General features: G+C 48.5%; 2 protein-coding genes across 3 annotated transcripts; one reads left to right on the top strand and one right to left on the bottom strand.

Annotated features, from left to right (window-relative positions):
* Positions 1-454: 454 nt before the first annotated feature.
* Prap1 (proline rich acidic protein 1) lies at positions 455-4,181 on the bottom strand. The gene is made up of 5 exons (XM_032895584.1): positions 4,093-4,181; positions 2,554-2,620; positions 1,444-1,496; positions 858-964; positions 455-772 (listed from the first exon to the last, which is right to left on the bottom strand). The coding sequence occupies exons 1-5, from the start codon at positions 4,098-4,100 to the stop codon at positions 549-551; spliced, it is 459 nt and encodes a 152-aa protein (XP_032751475.1). The 5' UTR covers positions 4,101-4,181; the 3' UTR covers positions 455-548.
* Positions 4,182-13,519: 9,338 nt separating this feature from the next.
* Positions 13,520-24,481, top strand: Caly (calcyon neuron specific vesicular protein). Of its 2 annotated transcripts, none has more exons than XM_032892345.1 (6): positions 13,520-13,689; positions 20,036-20,195; positions 21,452-21,565; positions 22,421-22,534; positions 23,688-24,040; positions 24,326-24,481. In XM_032892345.1, exons 2-5 carry the CDS (start codon positions 20,061-20,063, stop codon positions 24,003-24,005), a joined length of 681 nt encoding a protein of 226 aa, XP_032748236.1. In that variant the 5' UTR covers positions 13,520-13,689; positions 20,036-20,060; the 3' UTR covers positions 24,006-24,040; positions 24,326-24,481. The 2 variants fall into 2 exon arrangements, with proteins under 2 accessions (XP_032748236.1, XP_032748237.1); XM_032892346.1 differs by lacking the exon at positions 13,520-13,689 and adding an exon at positions 13,857-14,057.
* The last annotated feature ends 1,073 nt before the right edge of the window (positions 24,482-25,554 follow it).

Here is a 25,554-nt window from a genome sequence, read left to right on the forward strand (position 1 = left end):
TGTGCACCACCTGTATACATCGTTGTAGCTATGTACCTGTTCATGTGTGTACCTGTGAGTCTGCACATTTTAACTATGTATCTGCACGTGTACACCTGTGTACATGTGAAACCATGTACCTGTGTACCTACACCACTCATCAACCTGTGTCCTATGCAACCTCCCTCCTCTTCAAGCATTTCCTCACACTCTTCTGTGAGAAGTCCAGGATGGGCTTCCCTTCTGAGACTGATGCTGCTAACTGGTCCCCACACTGACTGCTGGCACACCTATCACTTCATCCCTATGTGCAGAGAGATGGAGCCAAGGAGAACTGGTCATGAGCTGAGGGTCAGGTAAACCTTGTGCCCATCAATTGGAAGCTTTTGGTGAGCCAAAAGTAGGACAGCATAGTTCGTCCTCCAAAATGCATCCTCTGTGTCCCAGAACTGTTGATCTTAAAGATACTCATTCCTTCCGCCAATTTTCAAATGTTTAATTTTTTTTTCTAACTGGGGAGAATGAATGGTCACAGCAGCCTAGACCTGAGGACAGGAGTAGGAGAATGGTTAGGGCTCTCCAGAATCCTCCAGAGAGTGGGAGATGTGGTCAAGGTCCTCCTCTGGTCCGTGCAGCACCTGACGATATAGGATGGGCCTAGACTGGGGCACTTCTTCATTCTGGACATCCTCAGACATGGGATGGTATATGCTGTCAAGATCCAGTTCTGGACCCTGAAGAGGATTCCGAAAACGGCTCAGGATGTCCTTAGTTTCCACCCAGGTCATGGTATCTGTAGAGAGGCAGAAGTAGTTATAGATCCTTCCCACTAGCCTTCTGTCCAAATGGACCCCATGATCCCTTGATCCCACTCTGACCTGAATGCTTTTCCTCAGTGGCTGCAAGCTTCTGCTTGGGTACAGGAAGCAGTGCCCCCAGCTGGTCATCCTTTTCAAGAGGTTCCATGGCTCTGGTATCCCAGGCCCTGCCAGAATGAGTAGGGTCAGGTTCACATACAGGTGGGGAGAGTTAGATGTGGCCAGCCCCACTTTTGAAGTTAGTCTCTGCCCCTAGGCAGCTGGCCCGGGAAAGCTGTTCTGCACCACCCACTTTATCAGCTGCCCAGTAAGGCCTGGGACAAGTTCATGGCTTTGTGCCCGTAGCATCTCTAAGGCGCTAAGTGAAGGGATGGGGCCCAAGAAGGTCAGAGCCTTCCCTGAGCAGGATCCTCAAGGGCAAGGGAGGAGGATAATATGCTGTTCTAAAACATACCATTGAAGGCTGCAGGGAGAAGTGAGTCTGGGAGATGGCCAGGGGGGTCCCTAGTGCCTGCTCCTGGAAGGGAACTCCCAAGGAGTGATGCCTGTGGGGTTTGAGTATCACTTCCTCCTGGAAGCTTCTGAACAACCATGTTCTCCAATTCCCCCAGTGCATCAGCCCACACTTGCCTTCCAGGATACTTACTTCTCTGTTTCCTGTTCAGGGAACACATGTTTGCCTTTGGTCTTGACAGGGACCTAGAAGAGGGAGTCCCAGGTGAGGAATTTGCTAGTTAGTGATCTAAGGTTGGAGGACACCAGGGAGAGGTCACTCTAAGACCCACCTACAGGTAGGACTTCAGTTCAACCTGTGTTTAACTCTAGAGGATAAGAATTATCATGGATACCCGAAGTGCAGAGAGAGGATTTAGGACACCAGCCTGTCCCCCAAGTGCCAGTTTTCCCGAACACCTGACCAGCTTAGGAGAAAACAGAGCTCTTCAGCGGGTACCCGGGCTCCCTTTGGACTCTGCACCCTCCCTCCACCCCAGTATTTTGCACTAATTAAGGCCATGCTTGCCCCTCCCTATCCTGGCTAGTGACCCAGAAGGTAGTCAGCTCCTCTGAACGTTAATTCCTTAATGAAGACAAAGTACCAAGAAGGATGTGAGACATGGGGTGACTCTGAGGAAGTGCCCAGCTCCAAGAAGCTGTGAGTGGTTGTGGAAAGTGAGCCTCCCTCATCTTCTTGCTGCCACGTGTGCAGGAGTGAATGGACTTGGCCCAGGGCAAGCTCAGTGCATTTTCAGCCAGGGCAAGTTTTCAATCTACAAATCATGCCCTCAGTGAGTGTGCCGGGACAAGTATGGAGAGGACCCATCTCACACAGGGCCTTCCTAGGCATTTTGGATGTCCATGTCCCCACCCATAATCACCTGTGTCATGAAGCCCATATCCTCTCATCCTGGGCCCACCCGAACACCATGAAGGACCATGTTCTCCCATCCTGGGGTCACCTGGGAGTCATGGAGGCTCACACCCCTACGTCCTTAGGGTTGGCTGGGTTATCTGGTAAACTAAATGCCTTGGATATTTACCCAGCAGACCCCAGAAGGGCTCGGACCCTTCTCTTTCTGAAGCCCCTCATCGGTGGTCACAAGGTGCTGCTACCACATTCAGCACACATCACCTGACTTGCCTCCCTTCTTGCCAGCTTAGGGGGTGGAGAGAAAGAGGTCCTTGCTGGTATTTCCCTGATAACTGGGGCAGAGGCTGGCATCCAGGAATGGGGCCAGGTAGAGGGGCCCCTGCATACCTGGTGTGCTGGAATTGCACCTGCCTCCCACAGCAGCACAGCCACCAGACAGGTGGCCAGGAGAAACCTAGGGGACCAGAGAAGGAATGTGAGGTGGTGAGGGATCACCTTAACTCCAGATGCTCTAGTCAAGACCTACTGGAGCTGGTGGCGTGCCATGTGTGTGTGTCATGGGCAGAGAGACCAAGGTAGATCTCTCTCTGCTGATCCATTGGTAGATATTGACTCTGGTCTCACAGAAAAGGACCTGCAGGCAGGATAAGCAAGCAAGATGCTCCAGACACTCCTGCTCTGTCTTGATGCAAATTCTCCACCTGTGGCCAAGACACCTCATGCCCTAGGCAAATCCTACTATGACAGGACACCTGGCAGTGCTGAGGATTCCAGAGGCTACACAAGGACACACATGTGGGCTTGCACACACATATGTATGTCTGAAAATGTTGATTTGGGAACGGGGGTGGAAGGAGGCCCTAGCACATTGCCATGTCACAGTACCCCTGAGGCCATGATCCATGGTATTGGGAGTAACTTCTAGTGGGCCCTCAGGTGGCCAGTAGCCCCATCGTGCAGACAAAAGAAATGCTGAACATGTGGTTGTTATGAGATGTGCACGTGTGTGAAGTATGTGTGTGTTTGTTGGTATATGGCATGCATATATATACATGTATGTGTGTGACTGTGAGTGTGTACATGTGCGTGTCCTCAAAGAAAACTCTCTTCTCTATGATTCAGCCCTTTGGGATAGGGATCAAAGGTCAGCAGTGGGGATCTGGCCACATAGGCGTGAGTACCCAGGACCTCAGGACCTCAGGACTACTCACCTCAGGACCACTATGCAGAGGCCTATTTGTGTGCTAGGAAGAGAAATGAACATGGAAACCCCCATCCTAGCCTTTGTATTGTTTCCCTACCCCACCCCTCATCTGCCTCCATAAAGACTAAGGTCGTGCAGGGGACCCAGCCCTCCCTGAGAATCAAACCCTAGCTCCTGGGTGACCAACTCTCAGGTTCCCTGATTCCTGCACTGCCCCTACCCTGCCAACCCTGCTACATATTTCCCTGCCTCCCTACCATCCCACTGTCCCTTTTCTTTTAGGACATCACAGCCTGGGATGTTGCTTCTTCCCAGGGGGAATTTAGGATCTAATGTTCCATTGGCTCAGGCACCCCATGGGACAAACCATCCTCATGCATATCTGGAGGCCACTTGAGCTGCTCTTGGAGATAAACCCTGAATTGCAAACCGGAGGGTAGGTGTTTTACAAAGAAAAGGAGTCTTTCCCTTCCTTCCTCTCACCCACCATCCCTCCTTGTGTCCCTCCCTTCCTCCCTCTCTTCCTTCCTCCCTCTCCTCCCTTAAATTAGACCCTCCCCTGGAATTAGATGGAATAATTCTCAGGGCCTCTCTCTAAGCCAGAGCTCCTAGACTCAGACCCAGTGTGATCCAAACCACACAGCCAGGCCCACCCTGGTCAGTTCCCCCAGCTGCCAGCTTTTAGGGAGAGAAAAGTTAGGGCCCAGAGGCCATGGCATCACCTCTTCATGACAGGGGCTTCCTTTCGGTGCTGAGGAGCTAGCTCTAGACGAATGGAGAAGCTGCAGATCCCAGGGTTCAGGTGCCTGGTCCTCTTACTCCCAACCCTGGCTGCTTGGGGTTTTATCTTTCCTACATGGGTGTGTCTGACCAGAGGTCAAGGGCCAGCAATCACTGGGCCATAAGCCACGCCTGCCCCCCGCCCCCATGTAGTGTGAGCAGTGAGCATAGACTGATTCCCCAGGAGATTTTTGGTTTCCCACCTGTCAGTTCTACCACTAAGACCTGCCCACTTTAGCACTAGGCTTCCCGCCACAGTACCGCTAACTCCTGTGTTCCCCTCTCCTGCGTAGGTAGGCACTTGGCTCTGTGCCTTCAGATGTTACCCCTCGGCCCTCTATGGTGCTAAGCTGAGTGGCCCCGGAACTGGCCCAAGATAGGATTCTCTAGGATAGAGTGAAGATCATAAAAACACCAGGCCCTGCTATGCCTCTCAGCCCCACTCCTTCCTTTTGTGACTTCTGGATAGAGCAGTTGTCACTCCAAGAAGCAGCTGCTGTACCTTGGGCTGCTCCCACCAAATCCCAGAGAAGTGAGCACATCACCCTCAGAGAGGCAACTACATTTAAAGCTCAGGAGATAGGTGTCCCCCTGGTGGGAATAGGCAGTAACTGCAGATAGCCAGAGTTTCGGGGAGATCCAAGAACAAGGAAGCCACCTGGCCTGGGGGAACGCCCCAGGCTGTTGAAATTCAAAGAGACAACACTGAGAAGCTACTCAAATACACAATACCAGAAACTATCATTATAACAATCCTCTTCAGAGTGATGGGAACAGGCAGCAGCTTTGGAAGAAGGCATACATCACCCTCCACCATGGTCCAATGTTTCTTCTGTGAGTCCAAGGTTGCCTTGTCCGGTGCTTTGAGTGAGAATGCCTCCTTCACAGGGTTATACATTTTAATACGTTAGCCTCAGCTGAGGGAACTCAATGGGAAGGATTAGGAGATATGGCCTTGTTACAGTGTCATTGGGGGCAAGCTTTGAGGTTTCAAATGCCCATGTCATCCATTCCCTGTCTCTCTCTCTCTCTCTCTCTCTCTCTCTCTCTCTCTCTCTCTCTCTGAGTGTGTGTGTGTGTGTGTGCTTGTGTGTGGTGTGTCTCTTGTGTGTGTCTCTGTGGTTTGTGTGTGTGTGTGTGTTATATCACTGTGTGTGTGCTATGTCGCTGTGTGCTGTGTGTGTGTGTGTGTGTGTGTGTGTGTGGTATATCTCTCTGTGTGTGTCTCTGTGGGTGTGTGTATGTGTGTGGTATGTGTGTGTGGTGTGTGTGTGTGTCTCTCTCTCTGTGTGTCTGTGTGTGTCTATGTGGGGTATCTGTGCAGGGAGTGGGGTGTGCCTCATGTTTATTCGGGAATCAAAATGTAAGCTGTCAACAAGCATTCCAGCACCATGCCTGCCTGCTGCCATGCTCCCTACCATGATTGACATGGACTCTAACCCTCTGAAACCATAAGCCCCAAATTTATAAGTTGCCTTGGTCATGGTGTTTTGTCACAACACTAGAGAATTAACAAAGACACTGCAGTCATGAAAACTGAAGACCAATAATCCTCCATAAATAAAATATTGGCAAGTAAAGTACACAAAAATTACTCCCAGGACTATAAGGTTGGTTTAGTATCTAATCTTCTAAGCTACAAATGAGGGACAAAGAGCATGTGCTTATTTTAATAGAAAAAAAAAGCATTTGACAAAATCTGGTGTCCGTTCCGTTTATGCTTAAAATGGGGGTGGAGTGGAGATATGCATCAGCAGTTAAAAGGGTACACAATCAGCTTTGTCATCCAGGGAGTAAACAGAGGCAGGCATCGAGGTGTGGTGTCAGTGGTCTGGGTCAGTGCTGACAGCAACTGACGGAGTCTGCTGCTGCTGCTGACAACCAGCGATTAGAGAAATCAGTCAGCAGACTTTCCTCTGAGGGAGCAAAGCTTGATTGGACCTGGCACTCAGTGACCAGTGAAAAACTCAGAACTCTTTTTTAACTCTTAGGAGCCAGTGAGAAAGAAAAGGAAGAGAGAAAATTCACACACACACACACACACACACACACACACACACACACAAAGTGGATGAAGCAAAAGCAGTCTCCAATAACTTCACACATACAAATACATACATACATACATACATACAGACAGACAGACAGACATATACACATTCACACATTGAATGGATAAAGCAAAACTCCAACAAGCAGACTCCAAGCATTCCACATATATACATATATACACACATATAAGAACATAAATACATAACACATATGCGTATATACATTTGTACACATGCACACATGCACAAATAGGCACATGTGCATATGTACACAGTTGCTGGATAGAGCTCCAACACATTTTGTATTTTCTTTTATAGCTTACATTTCCCAGCAAAATCTTTCAAGCAGTAATGAATTACAATGTGATTACATTCTATTTTTCTTCTAGTGAATGACCATGAAAAAACAGTATGTTCCCCAGTATCTTTACAGGAAATGACATTACATAGTACAGGTAAAGAAAACAAATTATTCCCAAGAGCATTCATAAAATCTATAACATTTGTTATAGATTAACAAAGTGTGAGCAAGCAAGGTCGTTGTCTCAGCCAGTTTCTCTTACTGGCGGGCAGCAACTTGCGGATCAAAGATAGAACCAAGTATTTATCTTAAAAAGTAACCTTATAAGAATCTTAAGGGAATCATAAATCTAAACTTTTACGTAAGAAGTAATCGGTCATATCTACTTTAATTCCTCAGAGTGTGCATCTACTCATCAACAATTTTTATGAAACCAGTAAGGAAGCTGAGGACAAAAATAGGTACAAGAAATCAATCCTCACCAGTCCAGCCTCAGTGAGAGTCCCGTCAGCCAGTGCTGCCATTGTTCTTGTTCCCTGACCACAAAGGGTCCCTAGCTTAACTATTGAGAGTGTGCTTTTCTGAACTTCAAATTGTTCCCTAAGATTTTCTACATCAGAGCCACTAGCAAAGACACCCTAATAACTTAATTTGTCCAAAGGTTTTCTAAGGGTGGTGGTCACTGCTGACAATTTACATCTCTATGTTCTTTCCTAGGGTGTGGGTAAATCATTAACCCGCTCCAGCAGCAATGCCTGGGAGACCAAGCACTATACTGTGACTACCAGAGACACTGCCCAGTGAGGGACTGGGAGCCCCCTTAGAGTTTTCATACAATTCTTAGACTAAGGGGAATGTGAAGTGTTTAACAAGCAGAGCAAACCTTCCTAACAGCATGAAGTCTTCAGGACAGGTAGTCCTCATAGTCCTCTGGGGCCATGCCTGTCTGAGGTAAACCCATCCAGACTGTGCTGACCAGTAGGCTGCATTCCATGAGTTCTAAAGCCATTTATCATTCCTCTTACATGGCCCTGGGCAACAACTATTGCAGAGGGCCAGAATTCAATTCTCTGCCTCCATCCTGTGCAGCAAACACCCACCTGTAACTCCCAGTAACTCCAGCTTTAGTGGGGAAGGAAAGAAGGAAAGAAAGGAGGGAGGGAGGGAAGGAAGGGAAGGGTATGGAAGGGTAGGGAAGGGAAGGGGGGGAAGGGAGGGAGGGAGGGGGGAGGGAGGGGAGGGAGGGGAGGGAGGGGGGGAAGGAAGGGAAGGGAAGGAGGGAGGGAGGGAGGAAGGGAAGGGAAGGGAAGGGAGGGAGGGAGGAAGGAAGGAAAGGGAAAGGGAAGGGGAGGGGAGGGGAGGGGAGGGGAAAGGGGAAGGGAAGGGAAGGGGGGAGGGGAGGGGAGGGGAGGGAAGGGAAGGGAAGGGAAGGGAAGGGAAGGGAAGGGAAGGGAAGGGAAGGGAAGGGAAGGGAAGGGAAAGGAAGGGAAGAGAAGGGGAGGGAAGGGAAGAGCTGGGCTTGGTGGAGAATACTTGAAATCCCAGCACTCAGGATGCTAGGCCAGGAGAATAACAAATTTCAAGGATAGCCTGGGCTACATAGGCAGAAGGGAGATAAAATTGTATCTTTAGTCTCTTTACTATAACTCTGGGAGGGGCCAAAACTGTTGGTGCAAGCAAAGCATATTTATCCACAGGTGGAAGAGACACGAGGCTTTCGATGAACTCCTGACTCATGAAATAAAGAAAGGAAAATCCAGAGGCTTGAGTTCCTTGTCAAGATGCTGGAAGCAGGGTTGGAGAGATGGCTCAGCAGTTAAGGGCACTAATTGCTCTCCCAGAGGTCCTAAGTTCAATTCCCACCAACCACATGGTGTCTCACAACCACTTGCAATAGGATCTGATGCCCTCTTCTGGTGTGTCTGAAGACAGCTGCAGTGCACTCATATACATAAAATAAATCTTTTTTTTTTTAAAGATGCCGGAAGTGAGCAAGGCAGGAACAAAACAGTTAAAGGGGAAACAATCACCCTCACCTTCAGCATTAATAATAACATCCCACCAACATGATCAGGATTTCTCCCTCACGAGAAATCACAAGAGCCTGGTCAAAGGATAACTCCTAATATTTCATGGCTTTAGCAGTAAAGACGGAGGACAGGAAGACTCTTGTGCTGACTGTCGATGCTGGTAAGTCTAGGGGTCTTGACCAGGTTAGTTTTCTCTGTCAGTTAAAGAACTAAATGGAGGAAAAATCTAGAGCACATCAGGTAGGAAATCGCAAATATCAAAGACAGAGCAGTTGAAGAAAGAGTTTGTTACAGTGAGGAGACACACGCAGAGAACAAGACCCTCTGCAAACTACAGGGGGTGCTGTGGAAGCCACAAGATCCCGCGTCTTCTCCAGGGTTGGGATTTTAAAGTCTCAGAAGAGTCTTCTTCCCCTAATTTATGGCTGGTCAGTTTGAAGGAAGCTAGGGCGGTTGATTGGCCCTAACTGTTATGTAAACATGTCCTGGGGACTTGAACTTGTTGAGCCATTCATCAGCAGGGGTCCTGCTGCAGGATGAAAAAGCCCTCAGGTTTTAAACTGACAGGCTTCTGTCTTAGGTCAGGAGAGGGAAGAAGCCAGCCGTAGCCCCTCTCCCTGTCTGTCTGTCTGTCTACCTGCTGGTCTTTCAAGCTTGGACAAACACTGAGATGCAGTCCCTATGAGAGAAGCTGGTTTTTAGGTCACTGGTAGCTCTGAATGGAAGATGACTAAGATACACCCTCCACAGAGCTCACCAGGACTGAGCCTCCTGGGATCTCTTAACAGCCTTCCTTGTGGACTAAGAACCCGACCCGGCTTTCACAGCTAAGTGGATGAAGCTTAACACAGCCTTATGGTGCCCTGAGTGCACCTTCCTTGACAAAGGTCTTTGCCCAAAGTCTATGGCCCTGCCAGGCACTCGGAAAGTTCAGAAAATTTTTTGTCAGTGAGGGAAACCTACCCTAACACACCAGACATGCAGGCCCTTTGAAATGTTACTAGCCTCATATCGTAAAAAAAGTAACAAATTTAAACATTGCTATTATGTTCCTACTTACTGTTTACTTGAAAGGTGTGTGTGTGTGTGTGTGTGTGTGTGTGTGTGTGTGTGCATTCGCACAATGTGTTATTTCTAGATTTTTGCAGAGCCCAACAGTGCTCAATAAAACTGGTTTATAAAAAAATTTTTTTCTAAAAACTCAATAACAAGAAGACAAACAGGCTGGAGAGATGACTCAGTGGTTACAAGCATGGACTGCTCTTCCAGAGGTTCTGAGTTCAAATCCTAGCAACCCCATGGTGGCTCACAGCCATCTGGGATCTGATGCCCTCAGAGCAACAATGTACTCATCCCTAACATAAATAAATAAATCTTTAAAAAAGAAGACAAACAACCCGAGTGGAAAATATTTAGAGCATCTGAATGTATCTTTTACTAAAGAAGGCATGCGAAGGACCAATGGCCCCAAGAGAAGCCGCCAGGCTTCAGTGACTGGAGTAATGTGGATGTGAACTACAGAGTGCACCAGGCACTGTACGGACATTGCTACTGACTGAACTGTCTCTTCTAACGTCCCACATTGAAGTTCTAATCATTAAGAGTGTATTTGTAGGGCTGGAGAGATGGCTCAGCGGTTAAGAGCACCCAACTACTCTTCCAGAGGTCCTGAGTTCAATTCCCAGCAACCACATGGTGGCTCACAACCATCTGTAATGAGATCGATGCCCTCTTCTGGTGTATCTGAAGACAGCTACAGTGTACTTATATATAATAAATGAATAAATCTTTAAAAAAAAAAAAGAGTGTATTTGTAGACAGGATCTTTTTAAAAGGCTGCAAAGGGTTAAGGATTATGATGAATGACGATGCCTGGGATTGATTAAAACCCATGCTGCTAAATGCAAGGAGAAAAACCCTAACTTTTGCTGGCAGTCCAGGTAAAAAGACATGGAAGGAAGAAGCCGCTGCTTGTCTGTTTGCCCTCACTCTCCCTGGCAAGCTCATGCATCCTGTGGCTTTGGCATCAGAACCAACTTCTGAATTCTGATGTAGACTGTGTGTCAGCAGCTCTCCAGGAATCCTCCAGCCTCCAGAACCAGCTTGGGACTGCTGAGCCTCATGGATCGAAAAGTTACTGGATCCTCAGCCTCCAATGTGAGCCATTCATGTTGGACTACTCAGATTGCACCCTCTAAGCCAATCTAAAAAAATCCCATACATACATTTACATTAATTCATTCAGAGAACCCTAACTGGTGGGATGCTTGCCAAACATTCAGAGAGCTTTGAGTCCCATCCTGAGGACCACATAGATGGATATGGTGGTGCACACCTGTAATCCCAGCACTCAGGGGGTGGAGTCAAGAGGACCAAGGATTCATGGCCATTCTAGGCTGCACCGAGAATTCAAGGCCAGTGCTGTCACAAGAGCAAGGAAAAAGAGAAGGGGAAAAGGAACAGAAGATAAGAAGAGGATGAGGAGGAAGAGGATGAAGAAGGAGGAGGAAACAGTAAAGATCTTTGGGTAGGCTCTAATCCAGTATGATTGATGTCCTTTAAAAATAGATTAAAACCATCAACACCAAGATCAAAGGGTCAAGAGTCCTTCACAAAATAGCAAACAAACAAACAAACAAACAAAAACCCACCAAAAGGACCTAGTTCTGTAGAAGACATTAAGGCAAAAATGCAAGCAAGTATAGAAAAAGGTGGTTCTCTTCCCAAAGTGGGAGCCAAGTTCATTAACTACGTGAAGAATTGTTCCCGGGTGACTGACCAGGAGGCTATTCAAAATCTCTGGCAGTGGAGGGAGTCTCTTTAAGAAAATGGTTGAAGGGCTGGAGAGACGGCTCAGCGGTTAAGAGCACTGACTGCTCTTCTAGAGGTCCTGAGTTCAAATCCCAGCAACCACATGGTGGCTCACAACCATCTGTCATGAGATCTGATGCCCTCTTCTGGTGTGTCTGAAGACAGGGACAGTGTACTCACATACAAGAAAACGGTTTAAATAGTTTGAAATATTCTATCTTACTACATTTCTGTAATAGTTAATATCTGGCTGTTCTTTTTATAATGCAAAGTGAGAACCTTGCCTACTGTGTTTGATAAATGTCGTCCAGGTTCAATTGCCAAGAACGTGTTGCCTGAAATGCCTGCCGGTTTAGTTTTCAAGGATGGCCCTCCACCCTTTAATTGGTTTTAAGTATGTATAGAATACTGTGAGAGGACATGGCAATAGTGGTCAGACGTGGCAATGGTAGAGAGACAAAAACATCCATTTGAAATAAGCTCCGTATTTTAATAAAGTAAGAGAGAGAGAGGATAATGGATTAGGACACTGGCAGACACGCTCTACAGAAGGGAAGGGAAGGAGCAGGCTATCAGCAGGGCCTTCACGGCCTTGACCTCAGAGCTTTGGCCTTCAGGCTAGGAAGACTGATTGTCTGTGGCAGTTTGTTATGGCAGATTGGCAGGCTGATGCCAATGTTGACGAGACAATAACAAAAGTTGGTGGATATGGAGAACCAATAATGGAAATGGAAAATAGTACAGCCACTTTGGGAAAAACAGTTTCCCATTTTCTTTAAAGTTAAATATTGGTCCTGGAGAAATGGCACCGTTATTAAGAACACTTGATGGGGGCTGGAAAGATGGCTTGGTGGGGGTACTGACCGCTCTTCCAAAGGTCCTGAGTTCAAGTCCCAGCAGCCACATGGTGGCTCATCAAACATCCTTAATGAGATCTGATGCTCTCTTCTGGTGTGCCTATGACAGCTATAGGGTAGTCACATACATTAAAAATAAATAAATAGGGGTTGGGGATTTAGCTCAGTGGTAGAGCGCTTGCCTAGGAAGCGCAAGGCCCTGGGTTCGATCCCCAGCTCCGAAAAAAAGAACCAAAATAAATAAATAAATAAATAATTAATTAATTAATCTTTAAAAAGGGGGGGCTGGAAGGTGGCTCAGTGATTAAGAGCACTGACTGCTCTTCCAGAGGTCCTGAGTTCAAATCCCAGCAACCACATAGTGGCTCACAACCATCTGTAATGGGATCTGATGATTTCTTCTGGTGTATCTGAAGACAGCTACAGTGTATGCATAATAAATAAATAAACAAACAAACAAACAAATAAATAAATAAATCTTAAAAAACAAAAAGAACACTTGATGCTCTTAGATTGGGCCAAAATTCAGTTCCCAGAACCGGTGTTGACAGCTCACCACAGTTGCATTTTTCAGCATCTACCCACGAGCGATACAATGACTTGGTTAGGAATGTTGTTACATTTCAAGCAACAGACACAAAGGAGAACAATCCAGACACCTGTCTGTGGACAAGCCACGTTCATGATAGCAACAGGATTCCAGTCAACAATGAAACAGTACAGCGGCCATTCACCAGCATTCGCAGTGTAAGACCAGGAGAAGCATGTCCACTAGAGAAGCAAGGTCCACTGTGTGAAGCAAGGCATACTCTCAACCCAACAGCTCTCCAGTGCCTTCTGCATATTGCCATTACACAGGCGACAGTGACCAAGCAAGACAAGGCCAGTCCTAGGAAAGCTTCCAGCCCAGAAATTCAGACACTGCCATCTAGAGGAATACCCTCTAGGTGAGAGGCCAACCACAGCTCTCCTGATCCAGCTTCTACTATGAGATGTCAGGAGAAGGATCAGGTTCTCCCTTAACCCCAGGAATCCCGGCAGGAGGAGCAGCCAGGGCTTCTCTGGTCTTGTGTTTGGCCCCCTGCAGTGATGTGAGATGTGAGAGCTGGTGTGGTCTATGACTTTGCATGCTGTGTATTTCAGGGGTGCAAATTGTGTGTGAAGTGTGTCTTAGCAATATGTGAGATGGGAAAGGTGAAGTGTGTATCAAATGTGTGAAATGCATGTCCGGGGTATGTGAAGTGCGTATGTCAGGTGCGTGACTGTGATCAGAGGCAGTGCAGAGGTCTGCCTTGGGAGGGGGGGGGTGTGAGGCCACCTGAGCCACAGTGGTCCCTCCTCCAGCCTGTATCTCCATAGCAACCTCAGCCTCGCTCTGAGGCTTCAGCCCCTAGCCCGCCCCGCCTGGTGGTGAAGCGTCTGGAACTGCATCCTCCGCATCCACACCGCATCCCTCTCCTCCCGCGACTGCGTCCTGCAGCAACTGCCTGTGAGCCATTTCTACGTTTCTCCTTTTGGAATGGGGACGAGGGGGCCAGCATGTGTGCGTGGGTGTGCAAGGGTGCAGGGATGTGAGAGGTGCGAGAAAGGGGGCGGGTGCAAGAGTGTGCGACTGTACGCCTGTGGGATGTACGTGCAAGGATATGGTGTAGGGGCTGACAGGCTATGTGGGAGTGATCTGGCTGATCCGATGTCTGCCAGAACAGTGGAGCACAGCCATCTCCTTCCTGTGGTCTCCACTAGAGTCAAGCTGGCCCTGCTGGCTCCGGTGGAGGGTGGTCATTAGACCTCTCGGGATAGTTGGGGGCAGTAGCTCTGCTGACTTAAGGTGGAGTGGAATGGTTCCTAGACCTCAAGGTATGTCAAGAAACCCCTACAGGCCAGTGGCAGCCTGGACATTAGGTAGAATTATGGCTGCTCAGCCTGCACAAACACCATATGAAGCTGGAATCCCCTATCCTGGGCATAGTAGGGTAGCAGGGGCAGAGGGACAGCTGGACCTCAGCTCGCCCAGTTCATGGTGACTGCAAACCCCCTCCCTGTGGGCTGGCTCCACCTCTGCAGGTCTGGGAGAGCCAGTGGGAGCTGTGCATCTCCAAGGTGGCCCGGGGGCAAAAATGCCAGCTCCTGTTCGGGTCTGACTGCTGGGGGGTGGGGTGTTAAAAAAGGAAACAGTTGGATGGAGAGAAAGGGGTCAGCAGAAGGGGTGTCGTCCAGAACATTGAATGTTTAGCTGCCTGCGCATGGGAGGGCATAGTGGGGGTGGCTGAGTGAAGGTTCAAGGATGGTGGGAGGTAAGACAGCCACTTGTCTCAAACCACCTGCCGCGGTTTGGCTCCGGATGCTGGGCCACAGGTGGCTGGTAAGTGTGGGAAGCTACGAGCAGCTGTGCCCCTCCTTTCTGCCCCTCTTTACTTGGACCCCAAAGAACAACAGCCATTCAAACTGGAGGCAAACCACCACTACCTAAAGGGCTTGGGTGCAAACAGACCAGGGTGGGCACTGCGGCAAGACCGTGGGAGGAGAGCACGAGTCCCCACCAAATGTGCACTTCTGTGTGACGCAGCATGAAAGGGTTCGTGTGAAAGTGAGTCTGTGACCTCTAGTCCAGCTTTTATGGGCTTTCAAATAAGAGTCCACATCCTCCATCATCTGTCCGTCAACGTCTTGTTGGTGCACAGCCCCCGGATGGTGACCAGAGATACCCCGCCCCGCCCCCCGGAGAGCACTAAGAATGAAGAACAAACCCTTGGGAGACAGAGGGGATAAGAGGGAAGGACCGGTGGATGGTGTTGGGAAGCCTTCCCAATTCTAAACCTTTATGACCCCTGTCATTTTCCCAGCGGGGACCCCAAAATCCACGATGGAGTCTTCTGGTGTGCTGAGAGGAGGGGAGAGTTGTCTACTCTTGGTTTTCGATGTTCTGCCTGGCGACGGAGGACTAGAAATTTGACAGGGAGCTAGAGGCCTGCCTCTGTTGCCATGGGAACCCGAGGTGACGTAAACTAGCCCGCTCGGCTGCGTCCCCCAGGCAACCGTAGGCGGAGCTCTTGGGGAAGGTAGGGGCCTCTTGCGGAGCAGATGTAGAAGCTTGAATGCTTGGGACGCCATCTTCTACCAGTTCTGCTTTCTTTTGCCTCGGTGTATTACCTGGCCGGCCGTTTACATTCTTTAGGATGTCTGGTTCATCTCTATCACAATGCTCAGCGGGTTCCCCCTAGACCATCCGGTTCCCCTTGTGTTCAGAGCTAACCTTGAGCCAGCTCCCTCCCTAGGACTGGATTCACCCCATAAGGAAGTTCTTTGTTGAGTACTGCTTGATCTCCATAAAGGCTGGGCCAGGCACGAGGTCACCAGTATAACACACGTCAAAGGGACCCGGGTTCTAAAGGGCCTGCCTGAGATGGGGAGGGTGTGTATGAAGATGCTGCTTCCTTCCCTCCTCTTACAGCCATCCCTCCCTCATCCCCTACCCAGCCTTCCTTCTCTTACTTACTTGCCCTGGGAAGTTCCACACCCAGCTGTCCCTGTCACTGAACAGCTTTGAAACACTTATCTCCTCCGTGTTCCTTGTCCCTGACACGTCTATGTGGCTGGCCAGTAGAGAAGAAGCAGTGATCACTTGTAGATCTGGAGAGCCGCTGGCTTTCTGAGGGTGGCTGTCCAAAATAACCACAACTTTAACCATCCTGGAGGCAAGAAGTCCAAAACCAGATTTCACCGGAACTGTGCTTCTGTGGAAACTGTAAGGAGAGGGTCTTCCTTTGCTCCTTCCAGGCTCAGCTGTCCTGAGCAGTCTTGGATAACTCTGCATCAGTCCGGCCTGCCACCGTCTGCAGAAAGCATTCCTCTTTGTCAGGATGCCCAAATCCTCTTGTCAGGATGCCCACGGTGGAATAATCCCCACCTCCCTGCCCATTCTAGTATGGCCTCATCTTAATTCCATTACAACTGTAAGGACAGTTTCAGAGTTGCTGTCACTGGCACTGAGAGCTAAAAATTATGGTCCTCTTTGTGGGGACATCATTCAACCCACCACAACCTTGTCATCCACTTATTGGTTGCAAATATCTCCCGGTTTGGCTCCTATTTCTTCTCTTTGAAGGTCTTGTCTTTATAGGCAAGGATTTTTAATTTTAACATGGAAGGGAATTTTATTGAGTTTTTTTTTTTCTATGAGTACTGCTGGGGAACTCCTTCTCTTCCTGAGATCGTAAATATTCTCCCCCTCTGTCCCTGGAGTGCTTTGTTGTCTCCGTTTTCCATTTTCCTGCACCTAGACAAATTCCTGTATTCGTGTGTGCATTGTGTGTGCACACATGTGCTCATTATCCACAAATAGGCATGTAGTGACAGGATCGGCCTCACCGTTCCGAGCAGACTTTAATTATTAAGAAGCAGGCCGCCTCTCTGCTATTAACGGAGGTCTGACTGTGTCAAATGGGCTTCTCTCTGCAAGGCATCAACAACTCCAGTGCACACTGCTGCATTCAGGGCAGACATCTACCCAGCAGATGGACTTCCGTTGTCAAAACATCCCGTGCCTTTCTGCCTTCAACACAAAAAAATTATGAAGTTTCAAGTTCATGAACAAGTTTGTTGGAATTTCGATTGAGAGTTGTTGATCCTACAAATACTGTCAGAGGTGTTGGACCATAAAGACCTCCAAAATCTGCATTATAGCCTTCTTTACCTGATGGAGGATTCAGATGTGCCTTGCTCCCCAGCCAAAATCTCATGGCCTTCCATATGGAGCACCTGCCCATCATCTCTGTCCTGGACTTTGCAATTATTTAAATGAAATCTTAGCTGGGGAGGCTGGGGCAAGATAATATTGAGTTCAAGGCAGCCTTGAACTGGATAGGGCTATAATAGTGAGACCCAACGTTATTTAAAACAAGCTAACTAAGACCCCAAAAAACAAAACAAACAAACAAAAAACAAAAAAAAAAAAAAAAAAAAAAAAACAGGCCGGAGAGATGGCTTAGTGGTCGAGAGCAGAGAGGGCCTACATTGTATTCCAAGCACCCACATCAGGCAGCTCCCAATTCCTTATAACTTCAGCTCCAGAGAATAAGACACCCCTGGCATCTGAGGTCAACTTCACAGACAGACACACATGAAATTCCAGTTCCTGGGGCAGCAGCACCTTCTTCTGACCTGTGCAAGTGGACACAGACACGCATGCATGGAAAACATAATAAATCACACAGAGACACACATGGTTAAAAGTAAAACCACATAGTGGCTCACAACCATCTGTAATGGGATCTGATGCCCTCTGCTGGTGTGTCTGAGGACAGTAACAGCATTCTACTTGCTTTTAAAATAAATCTAAAATTGAAAAAAAAGAAACCTCAAAGTCCACCCCCAATGACACACCTCCAAATTCTTTTTTTTTTTTTAAGATTTATTTCCTTTATGTATATGAGTACACTGTGGCTGTCTTTAAACACAGCAGAAGAGGACACTGGATCCCATTACAGATGGTTGTGAGCCACCATGTGGTGGCTGGGAATTGAACTCAGGACCTCTGGGAGAGCAGTCAGTGCTCTTAACCACTGAGCCATCTCTCCAGCCCCTAATCACTTTTTAAAGTAGTGACGCTCCCTGGTGACTAGGCATTCAAATATATGATCCTATGGGGACCATTCTTACGCAAACCACTAGACCAGACAATGCCATCGGTATTTCTGTGGTCTCAAAGACAGAGACCCAAATTCAAATTTGTGTGATCATACACACCTAAATCTGGGACTCAGGAGTCTGAGGCAGGAGGATCAGGAGTTCAAGATCAGCCTGAGCTATAATAAGACTGATCTCAAATGGCAAAACAAAACAAACAAACAAAAAAACAAAACAATGAGACTTACATTCAATAAATTTGTTGGAATTTAAGAGTATTCCTTCTTCCTCTGATCTTAGTGTACAAGCAGATTTTTTAAAATTGTAAATGAACTTCAAGTCTTCTCAAGTATATTTTTGACTCCTGCTAAAATTGCATTGATAATTTTCTTCTTTACGCTGTTAATGTGAATAAGAGATAGCTTTTCTTATTTTTATATTTACATATTTAGTTTTTACATATTTTTATATTTACGCATTTCTTTCTTTCTTTCTTTCTTTTTTTTTTTTTCAAGACAGGATTTCTCTGTGACAGCACCAGCTGTCCGAAACTCACTTTGTAGACCAGGCAGGCCATAAACTCAGAGATCCACCTACCTTGGCCTCCTGGGTGCTGGGACTAAATGTGTTCTCTGGCTAGCTTTTCTTATTCTTTAAACGTTTTATTATATTTTTCTTATCTGTATAGGCATTTTGCCTGAATGTTTGTCTGAGTACCGCATGCATGCCTGATGCTTGCAGAGATCAGAAGAGGGAGCCAGAGACCCTCCAGCTGGGATTATGGATCATTGTGAGTCACTATGTGGGTGCTAGGAACTGAACCCAGGTCCTCTGTAAAATGGCCAAACGCTTGTAACTGCTGAGCCACCTGGTTGATCCCTTCCTACTTTATTTAATTTAGATTTATTTTATTTTATGTGTCAGTAAGAGTGTTTGGCCTGTGTTGTGTTTTATAAAACACAGATGAGGAGGTGCCTTGGTGGCCACTGCCAAGGTGTCCCCTTGAACAATCAAGCCATGCGATATAAAATGGAATTTACTTGGGACTTGGAGAAAGGGGTAGAGGCAGAGGAGGGAGAGGGACAGAGAACAACAGAGAGAGGAAGAGGGGAAGGAGGGGGAAGCGAGCCAGGCACTAGAAAATGCTAACAACCTACTGGTCTGTATGTATGTAAAACACTTGTATGTATGTAAAACACTGGTATCTGCAGAGGTCAGAAAGGAGTGTCAGGTCCTGAGAACTGACTGTAGACCATTTTGAGCCACCATGTTGGTGCTGGGAACTGAACCCAAATCCTCTACAAGAACAAGTACTCTTAACACCTACTCCCACCCCTAACCCCGGCACCGTGTGTGTGTGTGTGTGTGTGTGTGTGTGTGTGTGTGTGTGTGTGTGTGTGTGTGTCTGTGTCTGTGTCTGTGTCTGTGTCTGTGTGTCTGTGTGTTCAGGTATACTCACCTGTGTGTACATAGGTCACTCTTTGAGACAGAGTCTCTTACTGAACTTTAAGTTCTCCATTTCAGCCATGACTAGCTGACTATTGAGCCACCAAACTCCACATGTCTCTGCCCACTTCCTCCCAGCACTGGGGTTATAGACACAAGCCACTGGCCCAGCTTCTAAGTGGGTGCTGGGGATCTGAAGCAAGCACTTTACCAACTGAGCCAAATTCCACCCCCGCAATACACACAACCTCCGTGATTTTTTTTTAAGATTTATTTATTTATTATATATAAGTACACTGTAGCTGTCTTCAGACACACCAGAAGAGGGCATCAGATCCCATGTGGTTGCTGGGATTTGAACTCAGGACCTCTGGAAGAGCAGTCAGTGCTCTTAACCATTGAGCCATCTCTCCAGCCCTGACTCCAGCCCTGCTTTGTTTTTGAAAACAGTTAACAAATCCACTTTGATCTGGGACTCCTGCTTTTTCAGTTGCTGAGCCTGGCAATCCAACTGCTGCCTGGATCTTTTCCTCCTGGTGGAATAGGTGCACTTAAAGCACATGCCAGGGCAGGCTGGCCAGTTCTCTGGCCAGAGGCACCATCCTGCACTGCTGAGAGGTCAGGAAGGAGTAAGAAGCCTTGAGCTGGACCTCCCACAACCCATGCCTGGATTTTGTATGAGGAACATTGGGATCACTCTGGGTTCTTACTCCACGGTTGTGCTTAGGGTGACTTAAAAGTGGTGACCTTATCTCTGTTTCTAGGCTGGGACAAGGACCATCCCCCACCATGGTGAAACTAGGTTGCAGCTTCTCAGGGAAGCCAGGCAAGGAAACAGGAGACCAGGATGGGGCTGCCATGGACAGTGTGCCTCTGATTAGCCCCCTGGATGTCAGCCAGCTTCAGCCATCATTCCCTGACCAGGTGAGTAGCCTGAGCCGGTGTGGGAGGTTTTCTCAGGCTTGCCTGGGGACAGAGATGTGGGTGAGGTTTATGGGCAGGCAATGTGGCCTCCTGGTTAGACCTCTGATTAGCTCTCTCACATCCAGAGTTTCTACCCCATCTGAAACAGGGGTAAATTGACCACTGGAGTCCTCTAAATTTAAACCCCCAGACTATGACGTAATTTAGCCAGCCAGTTACAGTTACCGCCTGTGCTGGCTAATTTTACATCAACTTGACACCAGCTATGTCATCTAAAAGGAGAGGACCTCAATTGAGAAAGTGCTTCCATAAGATTGGCCTGTAGGTGAGCCTACAGAGCATTTTCTTAATTCGTGATTGATGGGCCACGCCCATTGTGGGTGGTACCACCCAATGGCTGGTGGTCCTGGGTTCTATAAGAAAGAAGGCTGAGCAAGCCATGAAGAACAAACCAACAAGCAGCATGCCTCCATGACCTTGGCATCAGCTCCTGCCTCCAGGTTCCTTCCCTGTTTGTGTTCCTGTCCCGACTTCCTTCAGTGATATACTATGGTGTGGAACTGTAAGCTGAATAAACCCTTCCTCCCCATCTCCCTTTCAGTCATGGAGTTTCCTCACATTAATAGTACTCCATTCTTTCTTTTCTGGGCAGGGCTCTAGGTTAGGGTACAAAAGAGGGCTTCTTAGGCAGGTGACTGGGGGACTTCAGCAGAAGTCAGTGAGAAGCAAACAGGAGCTCAATCAAGGCTGGCTCAGCCTAGCCCGTCAAGGAGTCCAAGGCAGCTCTGCAGGGTTTCAGGTGGGTTTCAGCTGCATTTACTATAACAGCGAATTCTGTGGGCAGAACTATTCTTTGTCCTCAAGAATACAAACAGCCTAGAATTGCCCATGTCTAAGCCCCATGTAGTTGGAGGATCAAGACTCTGTAAGCTGTCAGAGAAGTCTGGACAGACCTCCTGGAAGAGGAGCCACATTGTGGAGCAGTACAAGGGGACGTTCATGTGAGAGAACCAGCACCCTGAATGGAAGGCAGCTGACACAGTGAGAAACTCCACCGTGGCCTGTCTCGGCCTTGAATAACTGTGGTTCCCATCAGACTCACAGTGTCAACCTTCCTTTGGCTTCAGCTTTGAGATGCTGCAGCTCTACTGGCCATCAACCAGTACAGACAGATGGTCATCAGGTTCCCAACCCCCTCAGCGCAGGGCTCTCCCAGGCCAGCTGTCCAGCAATGCCATGGCTATTTCTTCCTCTAGGTGGTCATCAAAACACAGACAGAATATCAACTTACCTCTGCGGACCAGCCCAAGAAGTTCGCAGATTTGGAGGGTCAGAAGCTGGCCTGCAGCCACCCAGAGGAAGGTCGCAGAGTGAGTACATCACCCCTCACTATGGGAAGTTAGGGCAGGGGAGAGGATAGATGAGCAATTCAGGCCTTGTTTGCTTGGCTGGGTCTCACTTAGGTCTCCTATTCAGATGTCACCTCTAGTGCTGGCTGGCCCTTAGCTGTCCATCCGTATCCAGCCCTCTGAACAGCCTGAGCTCGTGGGAGATGTCCTGTCTCTTTCCCAGATATCATTGTCTCTCTCTTTGCAGGCTTCTGTGAAACAGATGTAAGCTTTACCTTTTTATCTGGCAACTATTTCTTCTTTGTCTTCTTTTAGCCATATCAGTGATAGTTTTTAATAATTTAATTTAATGATGTAATCATTTTTCCATTTTTAGAAGCAACACCTGCCCCTCCCCCTTTCCATAGTGCTTGGACCTTGCTGCTCTCTTTTTTTTTTGGATCGCCCAGGGTAGTACTAAAGTACCTGCCTCCCTAGAAGCCTCCACACCCATCCCAAGTGTGCGTGCGCATGCACACACACACACACACACACACACACACACACACACACACACTGCTCTCTGCATCTAGTACTCCTGCTGTGGTGACCACCAACTTCTGTAGAGGGAACATGGACAGGGCAAACATGTTCTTATAGCACCTTCTGGGTCAACTGACTGCCTGCAACTTCACTGACCAAAGGCAGTTCACCTGGCCATGGATGTTTCCAGAATCCCAACAAGGGTAGGCCTGCAAAGAAAGGTTCCTAGACCTCTGCTCCTGGGGCTGACCTCAAGGAAGGAGACAAAATGTAAGGGCAGTGGTAATGTGCCTCGGTCCCTCAGGGACCCCGACCTATCTCACCTGCTCTGTTTTGCTTCTTCTCCTCTGCCAGCTGCCCACTGCAAGGATGATTGCCTTTGCTATGGCACTTCTGGGCTGTGTGCTGATCATGTACAAGGCCATTTGGTATGACCAGTTCACCTGCCCAGATGGCTTCCTACTTCGGGTAAGCCTGAGGGATCAAAAACCTGGGCAGGGACAGTAGAGAGCACCATGGTCCTCCTGTGATGTTCAGAGAATACCAGGGCTCTCTGGCAGCATCGAGGAAGGATGCTTCCCATGTCTCATCCTTGCTTTCCCTTCAGAATGACAAGGCCATCCCTGTGTGGTCCATTCCCTTACTTCACAGAACATAATGAAATCCTGTTTTGAAAACTTGTGTGAAAACATTGTTTTAGGGCTAGAGAAGTGGCTCAGTAGGGAAGAGTACACACCGTACGTGCATAAGGACCTGGGTTCAAGTTCCTAGAACCCATGTAAAAAGCCAGATGTGGCTGCTGTAACCCCAGCACTGTGAGGCAGGACAGTGCTAAAGCTTGCCCCAGGTTCAATGAGAGACCTCATCTCAAGGAGACCTCCTCTGGCCAACTCAAGCACAGTTATAGAAACACAAAGTAAAATGTTTGGGTTTTTTTGTTTATTTATTTATTTAATGTATACAAGTAGACAGTAGCTGTCTTTAGACACACCAGAAGAGGGCATCAGATCCCATTACAGATGGTTGTGAGCCACCATGTAGTTGCTGGGATTTGAACTCAGGACCTCTGAAAGAGCAATCAGTGCTCTTAACCACTGAGCCATCTCTCCAGCCCCAACAGTTACAACTTTTAATGTTTTTTAAAAAGTGTTTCATATTTTAGAAGTAACTTCTCCTTTTTTCCCTTAAGCCTCTGATCTCTGGGATGGAGTTCACAGAGGCACTGAAATCTGACTACCTTCCCCCGGGGGTTTGGGGGTGGGAGGGAGAGAAGACATGTTTAGTTTCGGCTGTTCTGCAATTCAATATTAGCTCATACTAGCCTGTAACTCACAATCGATCCTCTGTCCTCAGCCTTCCCAGTGCTGGAATTAAAACATGCTCCACCACACCAGTCGGTGTGGGCGTGTGCTTTCTGCCTTTCCCACACAGCGTGGTTCTAAGAGATTCCTCACTGGCACCTCCCTCAACCCCCTTTCTCCTTGGGCTCTGACCTCTGATCCTCCTCTGACCCTAAGTCAAAGCTGCCTTTGTGGCTTTTTAATTGGGACCCTTCCTCCTCTTCTTATTTCACTCGAATCCCTGGCCCCTCACGCTGGTCTGGAATATGCCTCCGTTGCAGCACAAGATCTGCACCCCACTGACCCTGGAGATGTACTACACCGAGATGGACCCCGAACGCCACCGCAGCATCCTGGCAGCCATCGGGGCCTACCCACTGAGCCGCAAGCACGGCACTGAGATGCCCGCCATCTGGGGAAACAGCTTCCGGGCCGGCAAGGAGGAGCATAAGGGCACCACCCCAGCTGCGATGACTGTGTCCACTGCAGCAGCTGCTGCAGCGGCAGAGGGCACCGAGCCGTCAGGGAAGCCTTCGGACATGAGAGAGAAGGAAGATCCGCAGAAGGCGGAGGATGTGCCGTCCCAGTCCCCCAAGTGACTGTCTGCCCCGCCCCCGCTCTGCCAGTGACTAGGGTAAGTGTGCCCGAGCTAAACAGGGGCTGGCTGGCCTGTAGGGTCACAGGCTTTCTCTGCCCTGCCCTGCCCTGCCCTGCCCTGCCCTGCCCTGCCCTGCCCTGCCCTTTCCTGCCCCCATGAACCTCCCTCCTTCCCCACCACCTCACTTCCCATCAAGCCCAGAAACCTACCTAGAAGTGCACCCTCTCTCAAGGCTACCTCCGGGTCTGTGCACAGGACTTGCCTTGCTGTCCAGGACAACAGCCTTCTGCCCCTTTCACCCTGACTCTTTTCTCTCCACAGCATCCCCCACCAGCTTCTTTGACATGCATACTGCCTGATGCGCGTCTCCACCCAGTGATTGTGCTCCTGCCCCCAAAGCACCCCGCTGAAGTCACCCGCCCCTGGTGGACCTCTGGCTCTGTTACTTTTCTTTAAGTAAAGACTCACATCTATCTGGCTCTTGGTTTCTCTTTTGGTGGTGGCAACCTTTCGTGAACACTTTCATTAGCTTCTGTACCTAGGAGGACACCTGAGGGCTCCTGCTTCTAAGGAAGAGGAGTAGACCCTGCCCCTCTCCACTTCAGCCAAGCCTAGGACCACTGGCCACAGTAGACCAAGCCATTCAGGGAAATCGGTGACCCCTTACTGTTCCAGGTCTACACTCGGCTATATCCAGCTATTAGCTGCCTGGTTCTGGGTCTGGTTCTGGATCCTCTCCGTACAACAGGATTGATCTGTTCCTCTAGGAGTTGCTCCTGGTTTTTAGCAGTGCCCACAATGAGTTGTTTCCCTCACGTATATCACTCACAAGTAGAAATGACTTAATGAAGAAAGAAATGAATACTGACCCTGAGTTGGGGGGTGAGACCTTGCAGGGACACTGTGGTTAGCCTCCTCTAAGATGGAGGGCTGCCTCTTCATTTCCTTCCCTAGCTATTTCCCTTCAGGAGTTAGCCAGGAGGCAAATTGTCTACTTTCCAGAGTCCTTTGTTCCCCTCTCTTCCCCTCCACAAATAACCCTTGCTTCTACATGACTCCAGCTCACCCTGGTGCCTCTTTTCTGATCACTTCTGTCTTGGGCCTTGACACCTCAGCTATGAGGATCATGACAGAACTTGGGTTTCCCAGAGGCCAGAGAAATTCTAAGCAGGAAGTCCAGGGCTATCACACGAGGCATTAAGGCTTCTTAGCATTAAGAGTGGTATAGCCCTGCATCAGAGCCTGAGGTGTGCAGGAGCCCCACGACCTAATGTGGAACTCGAAGTCTCGGATGAGAGCTAGCGCTACATCCATGACACTGGGACTTGGAGAAGATTTGATGCTGGGAGATGTGGGCACTGGGCCTGTTGCCCAGTGGAGAAACACACCCTGTATCTCCCTGCTTCTGCGCATGCACAGGCACGGACACACATAAAAATCTCCATGGGGCCTGGGAAGATAGCTCAGTTAAAGTGACTGCCATACAAGCATGATCCCCAACCCTTGCTAAAAATAAAAACAACTGGGCTCAGCAGCATTTGAGACTGAGA

This window comes from Rattus rattus, chromosome 2 (assembly GCF_011064425.1).
Source record: "Rattus rattus isolate New Zealand chromosome 2, Rrattus_CSIRO_v1, whole genome shotgun sequence".
Taxonomy (NCBI): Eukaryota; Metazoa; Chordata; class Mammalia; order Rodentia; family Muridae; genus Rattus; species Rattus rattus.

Bases quoted from the DNA above. Each gene is read 5' to 3' on its own strand.
- Prap1 (XM_032895584.1), bottom strand. The intron at 965-1,443 runs GTAAGTATCCTG...TCATTCTGGCAG, and splicing joins CCTGAACAGGAAACAGAGAA to GGCCTGGGATACCAGAGCCA. The intron at 773-857 runs GTCAGAGTGGGA...GCCTCTCTACAG, and splicing joins CACTGAGGAAAAGCATTCAG to ATACCATGACCTGGGTGGAA.
- Caly (XM_032892345.1), top strand. From the start codon at position 20,061: ATGGTGAAACTAGGTTGCAGCTTCTCAGGGAAGCCAGGCAAGGAAACA. The intron at 20,196-21,451 runs GTGAGTAGCCTG...TTCTTCCTCTAG, and splicing joins AGCCATCATTCCCTGACCAG to GTGGTCATCAAAACACAGAC. The intron at 22,535-23,687 runs GTAAGCCTGAGG...CCTCCGTTGCAG, and splicing joins CAGATGGCTTCCTACTTCGG to CACAAGATCTGCACCCCACT.